General features: G+C 48.1%; 1 protein-coding gene across 2 annotated transcripts; it reads right to left on the bottom strand.

Annotated features, from left to right (window-relative positions):
* Positions 1 to 790: 790 nt before the first annotated feature.
* Positions 791 to 14,871, bottom strand: cyp4f3 (cytochrome P450, family 4, subfamily F, polypeptide 3). Of its 2 annotated transcripts, none has more exons than XM_072711869.1 (13): positions 14,619 to 14,871; positions 14,143 to 14,353; positions 7,351 to 7,495; positions 6,931 to 6,984; positions 6,399 to 6,526; positions 4,802 to 4,923; positions 3,919 to 4,192; positions 3,594 to 3,660; positions 3,202 to 3,331; positions 2,152 to 2,285; positions 1,877 to 1,941; positions 1,680 to 1,762; positions 791 to 1,402 (listed from the first exon to the last, which is right to left on the bottom strand). In XM_072711869.1, exons 2-13 carry the CDS (start codon positions 14,350 to 14,352, stop codon positions 1,225 to 1,227), a joined length of 1,590 nt encoding a protein of 529 aa, XP_072567970.1. In that variant the 5' UTR covers position 14,353; positions 14,619 to 14,871; the 3' UTR covers positions 791 to 1,224. The 2 variants fall into 2 exon arrangements, with proteins under 2 accessions (XP_072567970.1, XP_072567969.1); XM_072711868.1 differs by having other exon boundaries at positions 14,606 to 14,870.
* Between the last annotated feature and the right edge of the window lie 215 nt (positions 14,872 to 15,086).

Below are 15,086 nucleotides of genomic sequence, written 5' to 3'. Positions count from 1 at the left end.
GGCCGTCCGGGAACAGGAGGGCTGACCGGCATCCGAGGGGAGGGGGAGCCAATCGAGAAGTAGCAGTGTGGCGGGGGGGGGGGGGGAGGGTGGGGTGCTTAGTCAGTGTGGGGGGTACAGGCCCTCCCAGAGGGGCCGTGTGCAAACTGACACCTCCATCCTTTTGGCACAATGACAGCAAAATGCAGCAATGAACAACAAGTGTGTAGTTTAATCGTTTCCTCTGGAGAGGCGACTCAAGCGAGGGTGACACTGGGCCGGGGAGGGGTGGTACAGCCCAGGCGAGGTGACACTGGGCCGGGGAGGGGTGGTACAGCCCAGGCGAGGTGACACTGGGCCGGGGAGGGGTGGTACAGCCCAGGTGAGGTGACACTGGGCCGGGGAGGGGTGGTACAGCCCAGGCGAGGGTGACACTGGGCCGGGGAGGGGTGGTACAGCCCAGGTGAGGTGACACTGGGCCGGGGAGGGGTGGTACAGCCCAGGTGAGGTGACACTGGGCCGGGGAGGGGTGGTACAGCCCAGGCGAGGGTGACACTGGGCCGGGGAGGGGTGGTACAGCCCAGGTGAGGTGACACTGGGCCGGGGAGGGGTGGTACAGCCCAGGCGAGGGTGACACTGGGCCGGGGAGGGGTGGTACAGCCCAGGCGAGGTGTCACCGGAGAGCTCCGGTTAAACAAAGTAAAACCAGGTCATCCTACTGTAATGTATTCAGAAGATAAGTACTGTATAGGCGTGATTTCTTTATTTATTTCCTGTACTTCTTTGGTCTAATAAGTCAATAATAATCATGTAACATTAGTCAAGTCAAGTTTATATGTACAGCACATTTTCAAAGGTTTTTATGACAAAGGCCATTCAAAGTGCTTAACAGAAAATGAAAAAAGAAATACAATGATTATGCACCTGAGCACATTAATTGTTATGAATTACTGTGCATTTATTTCAAATACAGACATAGTGGGCCAGCAATAATGTGCATCACTTTGGTCCTTGGACTTGGTTGTACTAATACAGCGATGTTGGGTCAGAGCAAACAAACATACGGTCATCACTCATCAGGAAGGCAGAGCAAGGCCTCCCGAGGGGGTGTCACACACTGAACTCCCCCCCCCCGCAAGAAAAGCATACAGAGCTACAAAAACAAGAGTCTATTTTAGACAGGCTCCCTGATAATAAGAAGTGAGATCCTTGAGGAAAGGCAGGCAAAGCGGTCATATGACCCAGCTACCCCCTGGGGGGGTCTCGCGGCTCCAGCCGCAGCCACAGCCCCCCCTCTGCGCGCAGGATGAGCTCAGGCAGCCGCCGCACCTTGCTGTCCCGGGGTGTGATGCGAAAACGCCGCACGGTCAGTGCAGTTGCCACCCGCATCTCCGCCATGGCAAAGTTTTGTCCGATGCAGTTCCTATTGGTGCCCACAGGGAGGCGCACCTATTAATGATGTATTACTCTCTGCCTGTCTCACTCTAAAAAACCTCAGATCTGTGTTACACTTAACCCTACATGTATAAACATTATATATATGGAGGAAATGCTGATTTTAACTCCATTCTTTAGAAGAATGTTGTGAATTATTTTGGCCACAAGATGGCACCAGTAAGCCAATAACAGAGGTGTGGACTGTGACAATGTCAATTCATATTCATTTGTGGTGTGTGTAGTATTTGATTAGCACACCCTACCTGGGTCCTGCAGAGAAGGGGATGAAGGCATAAGGAGAGCGTCCTTTGGAATTCTCGGGGTCGAAGCGGAGCGGGTTGTAAACCTTGGCAATCAGAGAGAAAAGTTAAGGATTGGCAGCAGCTTGATGGTCAGGATGAAGCTGGGGCCACCAGGATGAAGCTGGGGCCACCAGGATCGAGCTGCCAGTTTCACAAACCTCCGGGTCGGGCCAGATGTGGGGGTTGTGGTGGGTCCCATAGATGCTCACCAGGCAGATGTTTCCTGACAGAGAAACAACGCAGCTTTCTTCCTGTTCCTCAGACCAGGCGATCCACGTAACGCCGCATCTCCAATTTATCCTGTGCTATAACCCACCCCCCCCCCTCACTTTTTTCACTACGAACCACCATTTGCCCACCCATATACAAACCATTCATTCTCCCTGTCCCCTACTCAACTTGCCCCTTTTTCATGACCCCCCCCCCCCTTTACCTGGTGGTATCACCCGCTTCCCGGGCACTGTCATCTCCTGGGTAAGGCGACGTGTGACTGCAGGGACAGGGGGGTACAGTCTCAGGCTCTCCTTGATGCACATGGTGATGAAGGGCAGGTTGGACAGGTCGTTCCTGTGGTGATAACCAGTACCTCAGTGTCACAGGCCCAGAATAAACCTCAGCCCAATGGTGACAATTTAACTCACTTTAATACCAAGCTGTGATATATTAGACAATGACATTCAAAATGCACCATAAGAAGGAAGACGCTGAGATGAGGTCAAAGTGTTGTCTTATCCTGACCACCAGGGGGAGCTAGGGGGTAACTTCATATTTTCTCGCTTCAGTTGACCTGCTTATTAGATGACTGTCTCATTAGTAGAGAGTGCCTAGTTAGTTTTCCTAGTTGCACCTGATGCTGCTTTTGTTTCTTGGTCTTGGGGTTTTCTGCCTGAATGTCTTGAATGCTTGGGGCGGGGATAAGTCTTATTTTCTGCTGTTTAGAGGAACAGATTTCTCTGCATATTTTGCCTGTTCGTTTTTCTAATATGAGATTTGAGATTCAAATGTTAAAACTAGGACAGTGCGAATTGGAACTTTGCCATCTTGCTCATTTGACTTTCACTTCCTCTGCCAGCCCCTGGAGGACGGGCTCCCCCTTTGGGTCTGGTTAGGGTTAGGGCTTCCTCTGCTGCCCCCTGGAGGACGGGCTCCCCCTTTGGGTCTGGTTAGGGTTAGGGCTTCCTCTGCTGCCCCCTGGAGGACGGGTTCCCCCTTTGGGTCTGGTTAGAGTTAGGGCTTCCTCTGCTGCCCCCTGGAGGATGGGCTCCCTCTTTGGGTCTGGTTAGGGTTAGGGCTTCCTCTGCTGCCCCCTGGAGGACGGGCTCCCCCTTTGGGTCTGGTTAGGGTTAGGGCTTCCTCTGCTGCCCCCTGGAGGACGGGTTCCCCCTTTGGGTCTGGTTAGAGTTAGGGCTTCCTCTGCTGCCCCCTGGAGGATGGGCTCCAGGGAGGGCATAGGGCAGTGGGGGTGGGAGGGTGGCACTCTGACCAGTCGAGCTCGTCGCTGTCCCTGCCCTCCAGCAGGTCGTCCACCTCAGCGCGACACCGCTCCTGATACTCCGGATGCTTCGCCAAATTGTATAAGACCCAGGAGAGTCCGCTGGCCGTGGTGTCGTGACCTTTGGAAGAGGAGGGGTCAGGAGAAAAAGAGAAAGATGTGCTTTAAAAGAAGGACCAGATGCAGACTGCTCACAGCAACAGACTCAGGTGGGGGGGGGGGGGGTGTTAAAGGGGCAGTCCTTGCTTTCCCCTCTCCTGAAGTAACTGGTGCTTGGGCCCAAGCCATCTTAGGGTCCCATGGGGGGGCTCGACAGGTACAAGCCTCAGTCCCTAGGACACCAGTAGGAGCTCCAGCCCCTTTGGGAGTGAGAGCAGGCCCACCTTCGAACATGAAGGTGTCAGCCTCCGCCTTGATCTCCTCATCCGTGAGCCCCTTGCCGTCATCGTCCTGCATCATTCACAGATATTTACAAAAATGAGGTTAAAAAAGGTCCCCACAATGTCAAAATGACAGGTTTCTTTAAAAACATTTGCCCCCAACCATGTAATAAACACATAACTGTCATATATGCACGCATTCACACCCAAACACACACATGCACACATATTCTCATGTACACTGGCACACATATGCACACATACATACATAAACACGCACACGGACACTCACACAGAGGCACACACACACACATTGACGTGCACATACCTTAGACAACAGCAACACATCAATGAAGTCAGTCACTTTGTTCATATTGAAACCATCCCCCTGCTTCTCTGGCTCCCCCTGCAGGCGCAGTTGTGCACGGCGCTTCTGGACTATGCTGGCGGTGAACTCGTGCACCACGGCGCAGGCACGGCGGAAACGGCGGCCCTCGGCCGTGCGCCAGTACAGCCAGTCCCAGTGGTGCAGCATGCGATGCTCCCGTTTCACCACCAGGGTGCTGAGCTCATAGATGGCAGAAATGTACTCGCTGGGACGCCTGGAGGCCAGCAGGGGGAGCACAGGAGCCAGGCAAGTGAGCGCCACCATCGCATAGCATGTGTATCTCTATGCACAACCACATTTGATATTTTCATAAAATGAATATTGAAAATTCTGCATTTTATATTCATCCTTTAATCTAAAACATACTAATCGTTTATATTCTGTTTGTGTTGTAGAGCATGTTCTGGGAGAGAGCCATCTCTGTCTCAAACGTTCTCTGATGTGTTTTCCTGGCAGAACCAGTTTGGTGCCGAATGTTCACTTTCCAGGAACCGCCGCCGTGCTGCAACACGGTTAATGAGGAACCCCCCCCCCCCCTGCCCCCCCCTCCTAGGTAGAGGCTTGGATTGCTGCCCTCAGCTCAGTGTGTATGGAGTCTTTTGAGGTCCCCATTTGGATAACCTCAGTTTTATAAAAAATCTGTGAATGCAATCAAAAAAGTAAAAATGCCAAAAGTCTTGTATTTGGGTTGGTTACTTATGGTTAAGGTTAAGGATGGGTAGAGGTTAAGGGGGTTGTGATTGAGATTATGGTTTTTCCCATAGAAATGAATGGACGGTCCCCATTTAGATAGGTAGGTCACAGTGACCCTGAGGTCACCCACTCCTGGCAGTTGCTGTCATGGCTGAAGGTACACTTCAGGAGACTGTCCAGTGTCATCAAGCTGATCTGCTCAAACATTTCCTGACAGCTGTGTCCGTCTGCCACCAGGCGGCGCCACTTCTCCTGCAACAGATTAGATTAGATTATACAGTGGTACCTCGGTTCTCGAACTCACTAGATCTCGAATTTCTTGAAAGTCGAACAAACCAGTTTGACCTAGAACACGATCTGAATATCATAATCGAACCGTGAACGCTGACCTAATATAAATTGTACGCGGCAGGAAATGAGTCACACGGCACGTCTCTGAGCGGAAACAAAAGGTAACGCTTCAGTGTCAGCCTCACATTTGCTGTAGTAGCAGCGCTTGTTGGTGATAATGCTATTTTATTGAAAATACTGTATCAGGTAATACACTGTACTTTATATCATTTTGTTAGCCATTGCTCACCAAAAAGTTACGTAATAGTTGTACAAATGATACAACCTAAAAGTTTGCTATTCATGAACAAATTAACGAATACAGAGTAATAATAAAAAAAAAAACAATGGACCGCATGGCATAGTCTAGTGTTGGCGCAGTGTTGGGGCGTGGCTTGGGGGTGTCACGATCTCCCGAGCTGGGACCGGGGAAGCAGGGACAGGACTCAAGCGATCGGGAAACACGGGGGTTTAATTGAGAACAGGCAGAACAACACAATGACGTTGCAATGACTGGACTGGGGAAACAAACTGAAACGCGGACTTAATACAGAGGACTAATGACAACAACAAGAAACAGCTGATCACACGGGGATTCCACATGAGGTTAACGAGGGGGCGTGGCACACGGAAGGAGCGGACAATCGGGGCAGGACAGGGGTAATGTTGGGATAAGATCTTTATCGTTTTGGAAGCATTAAGAAAAAAATGCTCTTCTTGTTTTATCTTGTGCATTTTGTGTTTAAATGCTAAAAAAAAAAAAAAAAACATATTTAGGTGTAATTTTGGGGGGCCGGGAACCAATTAATTGGTTTTCCATTATTTCTTATGGGAAAAATTCGATCAGAACTCGAACTTTTTAGGATTCGATCCGGAGTCCGGAACGGATTAAGTTTGAGAACCGAGGTACCACTGTATTAGATTAGATTAGATTCCATAAACTTGATTGATTACAGTGGTTAAATTTTTGAGGAAGCACAGGCCAGAAGTGCCGGCAGATTGCCTCAGACGCTCTCACACGCTCTCACACTGTCACGCTAACAGAATGTTGGTGTAGATTTGTCTGTGTGATAGCACTTACAGGAAGTCCACATCTTAACACACTTCAATGCAATGCAAGCTTTCTTCACTGATATGCAGACATTAGAAACTCTGCTCATTACAAATTTAGAGTTTCGAACATAATGTGTCACAGTCCGGGCAAAAAAAGGACAAATGCAACCATGACGCCACACTGATGTGACTGAAAGGATGCAAAGCACAAGGGGTCTTTGTCTCTTGATTTCAAGCCAGTTAAAGGATAAATGAGAAGGATAACAGGAGATCTGAGAGATATTTTGACACCCCCCTTGCCTCCCCACTCCCACTCCAACCTACCAATGGGGCAAAGCACTCACATGCATGATGTCGACGGACTTGTTGAAAATGTCGACATAGATCTTGAGGATGTCGAAGTGGAAGGCAGGTGTGAGGAGGCGCCGGTGGCGGGCCCAGTACTCCCCGTTACTCAGGAGGAGACCATGACCTGCAATGGGGAGCACAGCCCTTACAGTCTCCCCAGTACTCCCCATTACTCAGGAGGAGGCCATGACAGTCTCCCCAGTACTCCCCGTTACTCAGGAGGAGGCCATGTCCTGCAATGGGGAGCACAGCCCTTACAGTCTCCCCAGTACTCCCCGTTACTCAGGAGGAGACCATGACAGTCTCCCCAGTACTCCCCGTTACTGAGGAGGAGGCCATGTCCTGCAATGGGGAGCACAGCCCTTACAGTCTCCCCAGTACTCCCCGTTACTCAGGAGGAGACCATGACAGTCTCCCCAGTACTCCCCGTTACTGAGGAGGAGGCCATGTCCTGCAATGGGGAGCACAGCCCTTACAGTCTCCCCAAAAACAGGAAGTCACTCAACAGAGAGAGAAGTGGCCACTTACCCAGCCATGGGCGCAGGAAGCCATAGAACAGCTCGTCCTTCAGGGTTATGGTGACTGCAGCGAGCAGGTCAAGGGCAAGTAGACAGGGGAAAAGGAGGTGAGGAGGGGGCATCTGCTTTGGGGGAGAATCGCTGGGCATATGACTGACGTAACAGGCATGACCTCTCCGTGACAGATGGATAAACATGGCTGCATTCTATATGACTGACGTGACAGGCATGACCTCTCCGTGACCGATGGATAAACATGGCTGCATTCTATATGACTGACGTGACAGGCATGACCTCTCCGTGACCGATGGATAAACATGGCTGCATTCTATATGACTGACGTAACAGGCATGACCTCGCCGTGACCGATGGATAAACATGGCTGCATTCTGTATGACTGACGTAACAGGCATGATCTCTCTTTTTTTACCAGGTGCCAGGAGGATGGGCTTGGTGTAGTCAGGGTGAAAGAGCCGGATCAGCGTGTAGAAAGGCCCCAGGAACCAGGCGCACGAGTGCTGGAAGGTGCTGACAAGCTGGTCAACTGCCTGCAGACCCTCCTCTGTGTTCTGCATCTGGGAACACATGCAAACCATAATCCCAACTGTAAAACCCTAACCCTACCCAGCCATAACCTTAAACATAAGTAACCAAACAAAGTAGACTTCTGGCATTTTTACTTTATTGACTGAGTCACAGATTTTTATAAAACTGAGTTTCTCCTTGTGGGGTGGTTCCCATGACGCCAAAATAACAGGTTTTTCTTACATTGTGGGGACATTTGGTTCATGATGTAATCTATACATGACCACACACAGTGATGGCACTGAGCTCAGGCACGTGCACTGCACAGACAGCACTCCTCCAGGCACTTCCTGTGCATGTCTGAAATTAATCTTCCAGCTGATTTGAGGCTGTTTGTATTATGCAAACACTGGCCTGTTTTGAAAATATTTCCAAAGCACTGTACAAACACACCCAGAGCACTGAAGCGCACTGTAAACACGCCAGTTTTATCAGTTTCCAGTCTTCCTCCCTCTTGTCCCTTAACAATTACCTACAATTACCTGTCCTCAGTGTCATAATTCATCTGTAGCTAAGTAGCATTTAAGATTCCATACTAGTGAACTAACAGTCCTGTCGTTGGGAAGCCAGCACAGTACCTCAGTGCTCCCGGTGTGTGGCTCTGTGGGTTAGGATCCTGACGTTTTGTTCAGAACGTTGCCGGTTCAGATCCTACGGTCAGCAGAGAGGTTGCGCCACCGGCCCCTTAGGTGAGGCCCTTTATTTCCCCTTTTATTAGGCCTGTCACTTCCTTTTATTCTGTGTTTTGCGCTCTGAATGGCCACTGTGTTTGAATATGACCTACACCCATAAACCTGCCTTGACTTTACCCTCCTTGTACCAGGGATTGTCTGACGCTGCTTTCATAACTGCACATTGCTTGGGATAAAAGTGTGTGTTAAGTACATTCATGTGAATACAGGTATCTTGCCAGTGAGCTGATCTCAAAGCAGGAGCCCAGATGTCGCAGAACATCCTAATGTCACTATCAGGTGAACAATAAACACAAGCAGATCTAAGTCATCTGTAAAGCGGAAGGCTTTACTTTCATTTTAGCCCTTAGCAATTGGAATGTAATGGTAATGTGTATTTAAACAAGAAAATTTCATACATGAATAGGAGTTTTGCTTTTCTGGTTTATTTCTCAAATGTAATCAGCAGTTCCAGCCTTCATCCCCTAAGCCTAATTTCAGCATGGGGCACAGTCCGTGTTGACAGCCCTGGGGGGGCTAGTCTCTGAGCCATCATGCCTATGGGCAGAATTATAGTTATAAGAGATTAACCAAAATGCAGCCCCCCTCCCATATTATAATGCACTGCACGTCCGATGGCTTCATGCTGACATGAGGAGTATGTAGCAGCTGAGAACACCCCCTGCAGCCTCCATATCAGCATGATGGTGCGCAGACCAGCTTGGGGAGGGACATGATTTTGACGTGGGTGGGGAAGGGGCTGGGAGATCCCTCATTATCATTTTCAGTTTTGTACACTGCACCACTCATTAGCTCATCAGGCCGAGTGCCGTGTCTGACGGAGCCCCCGTGTGGGTGGCTAACCGACCACTGCCGTTGGCTTTGAGGGCAGTTACGCCTGGCACACGGGAACGTTCACACGGCACCTCTGTCTCTCCTCTGACAGGCTGCTGCAGTGCGAATGTGAAGCACAATGGCCCCAGTCATTTATATTTCAACAATTTTCCAGGATCATGGGCGGCATGGGGACCTGGGTGGGTGTACTGAAAGATATCCAAAGTGGAAGAATGAAAAAACACCATATTTTCTATTAAATTATACAAAGATTGTGGCCAACGGTGGAGATTTCAGGTCCAGAAAGTACAAATCCAGACCAAGATTTTGTTTTAACCAACCAGTTAGATACTCTGTGACTGTGACTCTTTATACTCAACTGGTTGGTTCTTGGTCTGGATTTGTACTCTCTGGACCTGAACTCTCTACCTCTGGTTGTGGCTATGAAAATCGTATTGTTCAGGTCTCACAGTCTTCAGTTAAAAACAGAACAGACACTGGTGACCCTTGTTTTGTTTCATGTTTCCAACACACTCTGTAGTCTTTCATTAATATACATACAGCACAGTGGTCGGGACTCAGTTTCAAAGCACCCGTATGCTGTTGGCTGGTATTACATTTTCAATGTGAGGCAAGTCTGCACACGCATTTACATGCATGTAACAGTTTTATTAGCATGCAAATAGTCTGTAGGGTTTGCAAACTACCCCAACGCTGTTCATGTAGCTAATTTAAGTTTATAATGGAATAATATACTTTTGCTGTAAGATTTCTTGCATGACCGTGAGAGTTGGCGAACTGGACTGTCACGCCAAACGCGTGAGAGTTGGCCTCCCTGTGTTCCCTGCTTTCTGTGTCACTGCCTGAGGCCGTGTTTCCCAACCTGGTGCTCAGGAACCCAGGGATTGGGAAACGCAGGCCTGAGGGACTCCCCCTCATCTAATCATATCATGTTTTTTCCCACGTAAGTGATACCACCATTGTGCAAAGCTTATTTAGCATTTTAAAAACCAATTTCAAAGTTGTACAATAGCAGAGCTGGAATCAGCTAGCTGCCTGTTAACATGCTACCTTGGACTGAGCCACCAGGCGCACACACGCAAACATTATGGTTCCGTATGCAATTCTGAGAAGTACTAACGTTTACACATTAGCTACGCACCTTACGCCCATACATGAATATAAGGAAACTGTGACTGACATCACTTGAAGCCAATGAAAACAGGGGGTATTTAGGATGGACCAATCTCATTTCAAGGGAGAGCCAGGGAAGGGTCCGCATAATGGTGTAACGTGTAATGGTGTAACGTGTAATGGTGTAACACTTTAGGGGCGTAACAAGTAGCATGAGGCATGTCTAGTACTTTTCTTAATCACATAAACCAGTTCATTTTTCTCAGGATAGCTCAATGGCATAAACTTGCCTAGATTAACTAGACTGGTTATTAATTATTAATTGCTATTAATAATGGTTATTAATGCTCAGGGAAGCGCACTTGTAATTGAAAGATTGCAGGTTCGAATCCCCGACCAGCAAGGCATCACTGAGGTACCCTGAGCAAGGTACCGCCCCCAAGCACTGCTCCCTGTGTGCTGAATTAGCTGCCCCCTGCTATGTCACATTGTCACATTTGGGTTAAACGCAGAGGACACATTTTGTTGTTGTGCACTGTGTGCTGTGGTGTGTCAACAATGACCACTGATCTCTAAATTCTAAATTCTTATTTTTTAACCTGTCTATCCTAAATATTTTTTTCAGTTCAATTTAATTTTATTAGATAAAGTCTAACTGGTTATAGCCTAATACGTTTATCATTACGTTTGCCCTCAGTTCATTTACTGATGAAGAGTACAGTCAATGTTAAACTTCCATATTTGTAATGGGACGTTACTACCAAGTGGGCGTGCCTTGTAGGAGGTGTTACTTGTACTATTACTACCAAATGGCTATGCCTTGTAGTAGGTGTTACTTGTACTATTACTGCCAAGTGGGCGTGTCTTGTACTGTGATGTCATTGTTAAATGGCCATGCCTTGTAGGAGGTGTTGCGTGTACTGATATTACTGCAAAGTGCGCGTGTCTTGCAGTGTGATGTCATTGTTAAATGGGCGTGCCTTGCAGTAGTTTGTTTTGTAGAGGCTTTTATCCAAAACATCATACAATTGAGAGAGCTGGGTCAGGCGGTCCCTGGGGCATTTGGGGTGAAGAGCTTTGCCGACCCTGGGAAGCAGCGAGCTTCTGATCATGGCACCCTAAGACGCTGAGTCACACTCGGCAAGAAAAAACGCTGCCGGTAATAGGAGCCGAAGCGGGAAATAGTTTGTGTGAGGCCGCGTGTATGGAACCGTCCTCACTATGTTAAGGGGACAGTGGCATTTTACCACAATAATGAATTGTTTTGGTATCTTTCTCCCAAGATTTTTGTTTGCAGGATCGGCAAGGGTGGAAGCAGATGGGCGCGCACATGTGGAACCTATGTAGAGTCTTTATTTATATTTATTGCCCTTTTGTCCCTTGTGGTAGGGTGGTACCCTTATATCCAGAGGGGAATGGTAGCTCCCAATTAGAGGGGCGGGGACAAGGGTTTATAAGATGGTGGAAGGGTTAGTTTCTTTTTTTCTGGGGCCCAGCTACTTGTGTGCTCTTGGAGTGGGAGGTCCTTAGGTGTGTGGGGACTAGAGGCCACAGTTCAGTCTGGTGTACTTGTTTTTTTTATTTGTTTGATAGTTATTTGTATTAGTTTTCCTTTGTTTGTTTTCTTTATTTTTTCTCTTGTTTTTGGAGCATTTGGTGGGAGAAGCCAAAACATGAGCTGATGCCTAAATAAATCACCAATCCCAAGTTTTTTTTGGATGTTTTATTGTCTTTGCCCGACCCTGAGACCTCTCGACACTTTACCCCACGACATTTGGTGGCAGCGGTGGGATCCAGTGTTCTGCCAGGGTCGGTGCTTTGCATTGTGATGTCACAGCCAAGTGGAATGCAACCACCAGTGACACGAAGCAAGGCTGGCATAGGTACTATTGTGGTACCTTCAGTAGTAGAGGAAGGTGATGTGGCATCTAGGCCATACTCAGCACCCCCAGATGACCGTCTGCTGAGGCTTGAGACTGCACTAACCTCATTCATTCAGGCGCAGCAATCGAGAGATGACAGATTGGAGCGAGAGTCACAGCGTCAGGACCAAAGGTGGAGGTCACTGCACCATCAGTTTCAGCAACTACAGTTGTTAGTGAGCATGGAGCACGTGGGTCCCCAGCCAGCAGCGGGAGTGGTAGACCCCTCACTGGACTCCGCGTCATTGCCTGAGCTTCGTCAGGGTTCTGCGCAGGTGGCATCTCGCTCAGCCAGCTCTACATCTGAGGCCCTAAGTCAGGTGGGCTTCCCTCCACCGGTGCACCTTGGGTGGGGTCCCCCTAAGATGGCCCCGTATACTGAGGATGAGGACATTGAGCATTACTTGACCACGTTTGAACCAGGGCTGTGGAGTCGGAGTCGGAGTGGAGGAGTCGGAGTCGGAGACAATTTTGGGTACCTGGAGTTGGAGTCGGCAAAAAGTTAACCGACTCCGACTCCTACTAAATTTAAATGGGAATTAAAAAAGTAAGTTGAAATGTCCCAATTCACAAACAGTCATAATGAACTACTTCTCTGCTGTAAGAATAAAGCCCAATGCATGCAGTGCATAATGTTACCACAAAACGAACATGTCAAGTAACCATGAAGCATGCTTTTCATTGACTGTATGCGTCACTATATGGGATGTAATGCACAGGTAAGGTGCGGCACCGCTTTCCATTGTGTCGTGTTCCACTGTTACAGGGAACTGTGAACCTAGCCTAAAGCCCCGCATACATTTACAGATGCACTGCCGATTTTTCGGCCGTTCAACGAGTCATCACGCGTCAAACGCCTGAAAAATCATCTGGTGTGTTCTCAGCTCCGTCGGCTCCCCTTCGCTATGCTCTACCCTTGAAACCTTGTTTTCATTGTGTTTGTCTTTAATCTGGCATTATAGTAGAGTGTTGGCTTCCTAGCCAGTAGTTCTGTGGTGAAATGACATGTATGTTGCCTTCCTTTCCTTCAATGGATGTAGAAAATACATTAGCATAGTATATACATACAGAGGAGTCGGAGTCGGGGAGTCGGAGTTGGAGTCGGAAGATTTAGAAACTGAGGAGTCGGAGTCGGAGTCGGAGCATTTATCTACCGACTCCACAGCCCTGGTTTGAACGGATTGCATTAGCAAACCAATGGATAAGGGACAGCTGGGCTTTGTATCTGGTTCCTTTGTTGTCGGGGAAGGCCCGTCCTGCCTATGTGGCAATGGATGTTCAGGATACCAGAGACTATGATAAAGTGAAACAGGCCATCTTAACTAAAACCCCGAAGAACAGGTGCGCCACGGCCACAGCGCGAACTGTAATGCAGCATTTAACACACTGAAGCCGCGACACAGTAACATTTAAAGGCCGCTTGTTTATAATGTGAGTATTTTCTTTGATTACCTGCCGCCCCCTTAAATAGCTTAACGTTTCCACACTTATGATGTCCTTTAGGTATATAGAGCGCGCACCTCATCTGAACAAGTGGGGCAAGGAGGGGGGGCGTATAAAATCAAGTCCACTAGTGTGTTTTGAAACACTCAGATAACCTCATAATTTTTATAAACAGTCGAAGCACGTTGACATTCGGTTAATGCCTAAATATGAAATACGGGGGGGGGGGGGTAGCGACCTCAAACCGCAACGTTCACTGCGAACTCAATATCGTTTGCCTCGTCTAAAATCCACATTTTTGTTTTGTAAAGACACGTACATAATTCAGACTTATATTAATAGTGTTTTATTGGTTTTTTTTTTATTGTGTGCGATTATTTCCACATTTTTAATGAAAAATTCCATTAATCGGGGCGATGAACGTGCATTTTTACTCGTCAGGAATTCAGATCTTAAGGCAGATTACCACCCCACAAATCGAGCCCAAGTTTCTTTGCTCAGATTCACCCCCTTTTCCGTTTCACCAATAGAATTAATCATTAATAACCTGCCGTGGCTGGCGTATTAGGTTTCCATGCTCCGTGCTACTTCTTGCGGCACCGGGGGACCGATCTGCTTGAAGCGGTCACTCACCAAGCCCAGGTGCCCCAGCAGCCAGTTGCGTTTGCGGGGCAGCGCGAAGCACCGCAGTCTCCTGGCGTTTCTCCAGTACTTCAGCAGCGCCCAGCAGACCCGGAGCGAAAGGACGAGCAGAAGCGAGAAGAGGCACAACTGGCAGACCCCCCAGACGGAGGAGAGTAGGGGCAGGAAACGGCCCAACAACCCTTCATACTTCATCGCCATCCTGTGAGGTAGACAGGGCACAAAAAGCATGTTGAGTTATACGATATGCACGATACGTCATGGAATCCCCTGCGTTGCTGCTCAGATAATCCTTAATACTGGGATTAATGATTCGGGGATTAGAACACCGAGGATACCATTTATAAAACCTTAGGAAATCAATATACACTGCAATACAATTTCTAAATTATTCCAGAAGCATTACTACAATTAAACAGAGAATGCATTTATCGGATATCCTTGTATAACCCACCCCGTGAATATACTTGTGTAATCTTGAAAAGTAGCTCTTCGTAGTGCAGTTGTCACAACGGCGGCGGAATCTTCAGAACTGCACAGTATTCACCACACGTCCGATCATCGCTGAGATGGTTGTTGAACAGACTTCAGTTTCTGGGTTTTGTAAGAAGCCAACTTCCCTAAAGATGCTTTGCTCGCTGTAGACTAAAGGCGTTCTTGCGGCACAGGCTGCTTTCTAACTTCCTGATTTTGGTGAATGCAAGCTGGTAATGATCATAGCTAGACCGTCTATGCAGCCCGGAGCCCGAGAGAAGCCGAAGTAAATGTTAAGCAAGTACCTTCTACCAAACATTAATATTATGTTACACTGCCGGTAAAGGAGGCATGCAACTATTGAATCGCCCCTGGTGAATTTTCCGTCAACTTTACCTGAAATAAATCAAGTGTATATTTAATAATATACACTTTTGCATTAGTGTTTATAACATTACTGA

Source organism: Paramormyrops kingsleyae, chromosome 5 (genome assembly GCF_048594095.1).
Source record: "Paramormyrops kingsleyae isolate MSU_618 chromosome 5, PKINGS_0.4, whole genome shotgun sequence".
NCBI classification, from domain to species: Eukaryota; Metazoa; Chordata; class Actinopteri; order Osteoglossiformes; family Mormyridae; genus Paramormyrops; species Paramormyrops kingsleyae.
This window is presented reverse-complemented; position numbering and strand designations above follow the sequence as displayed.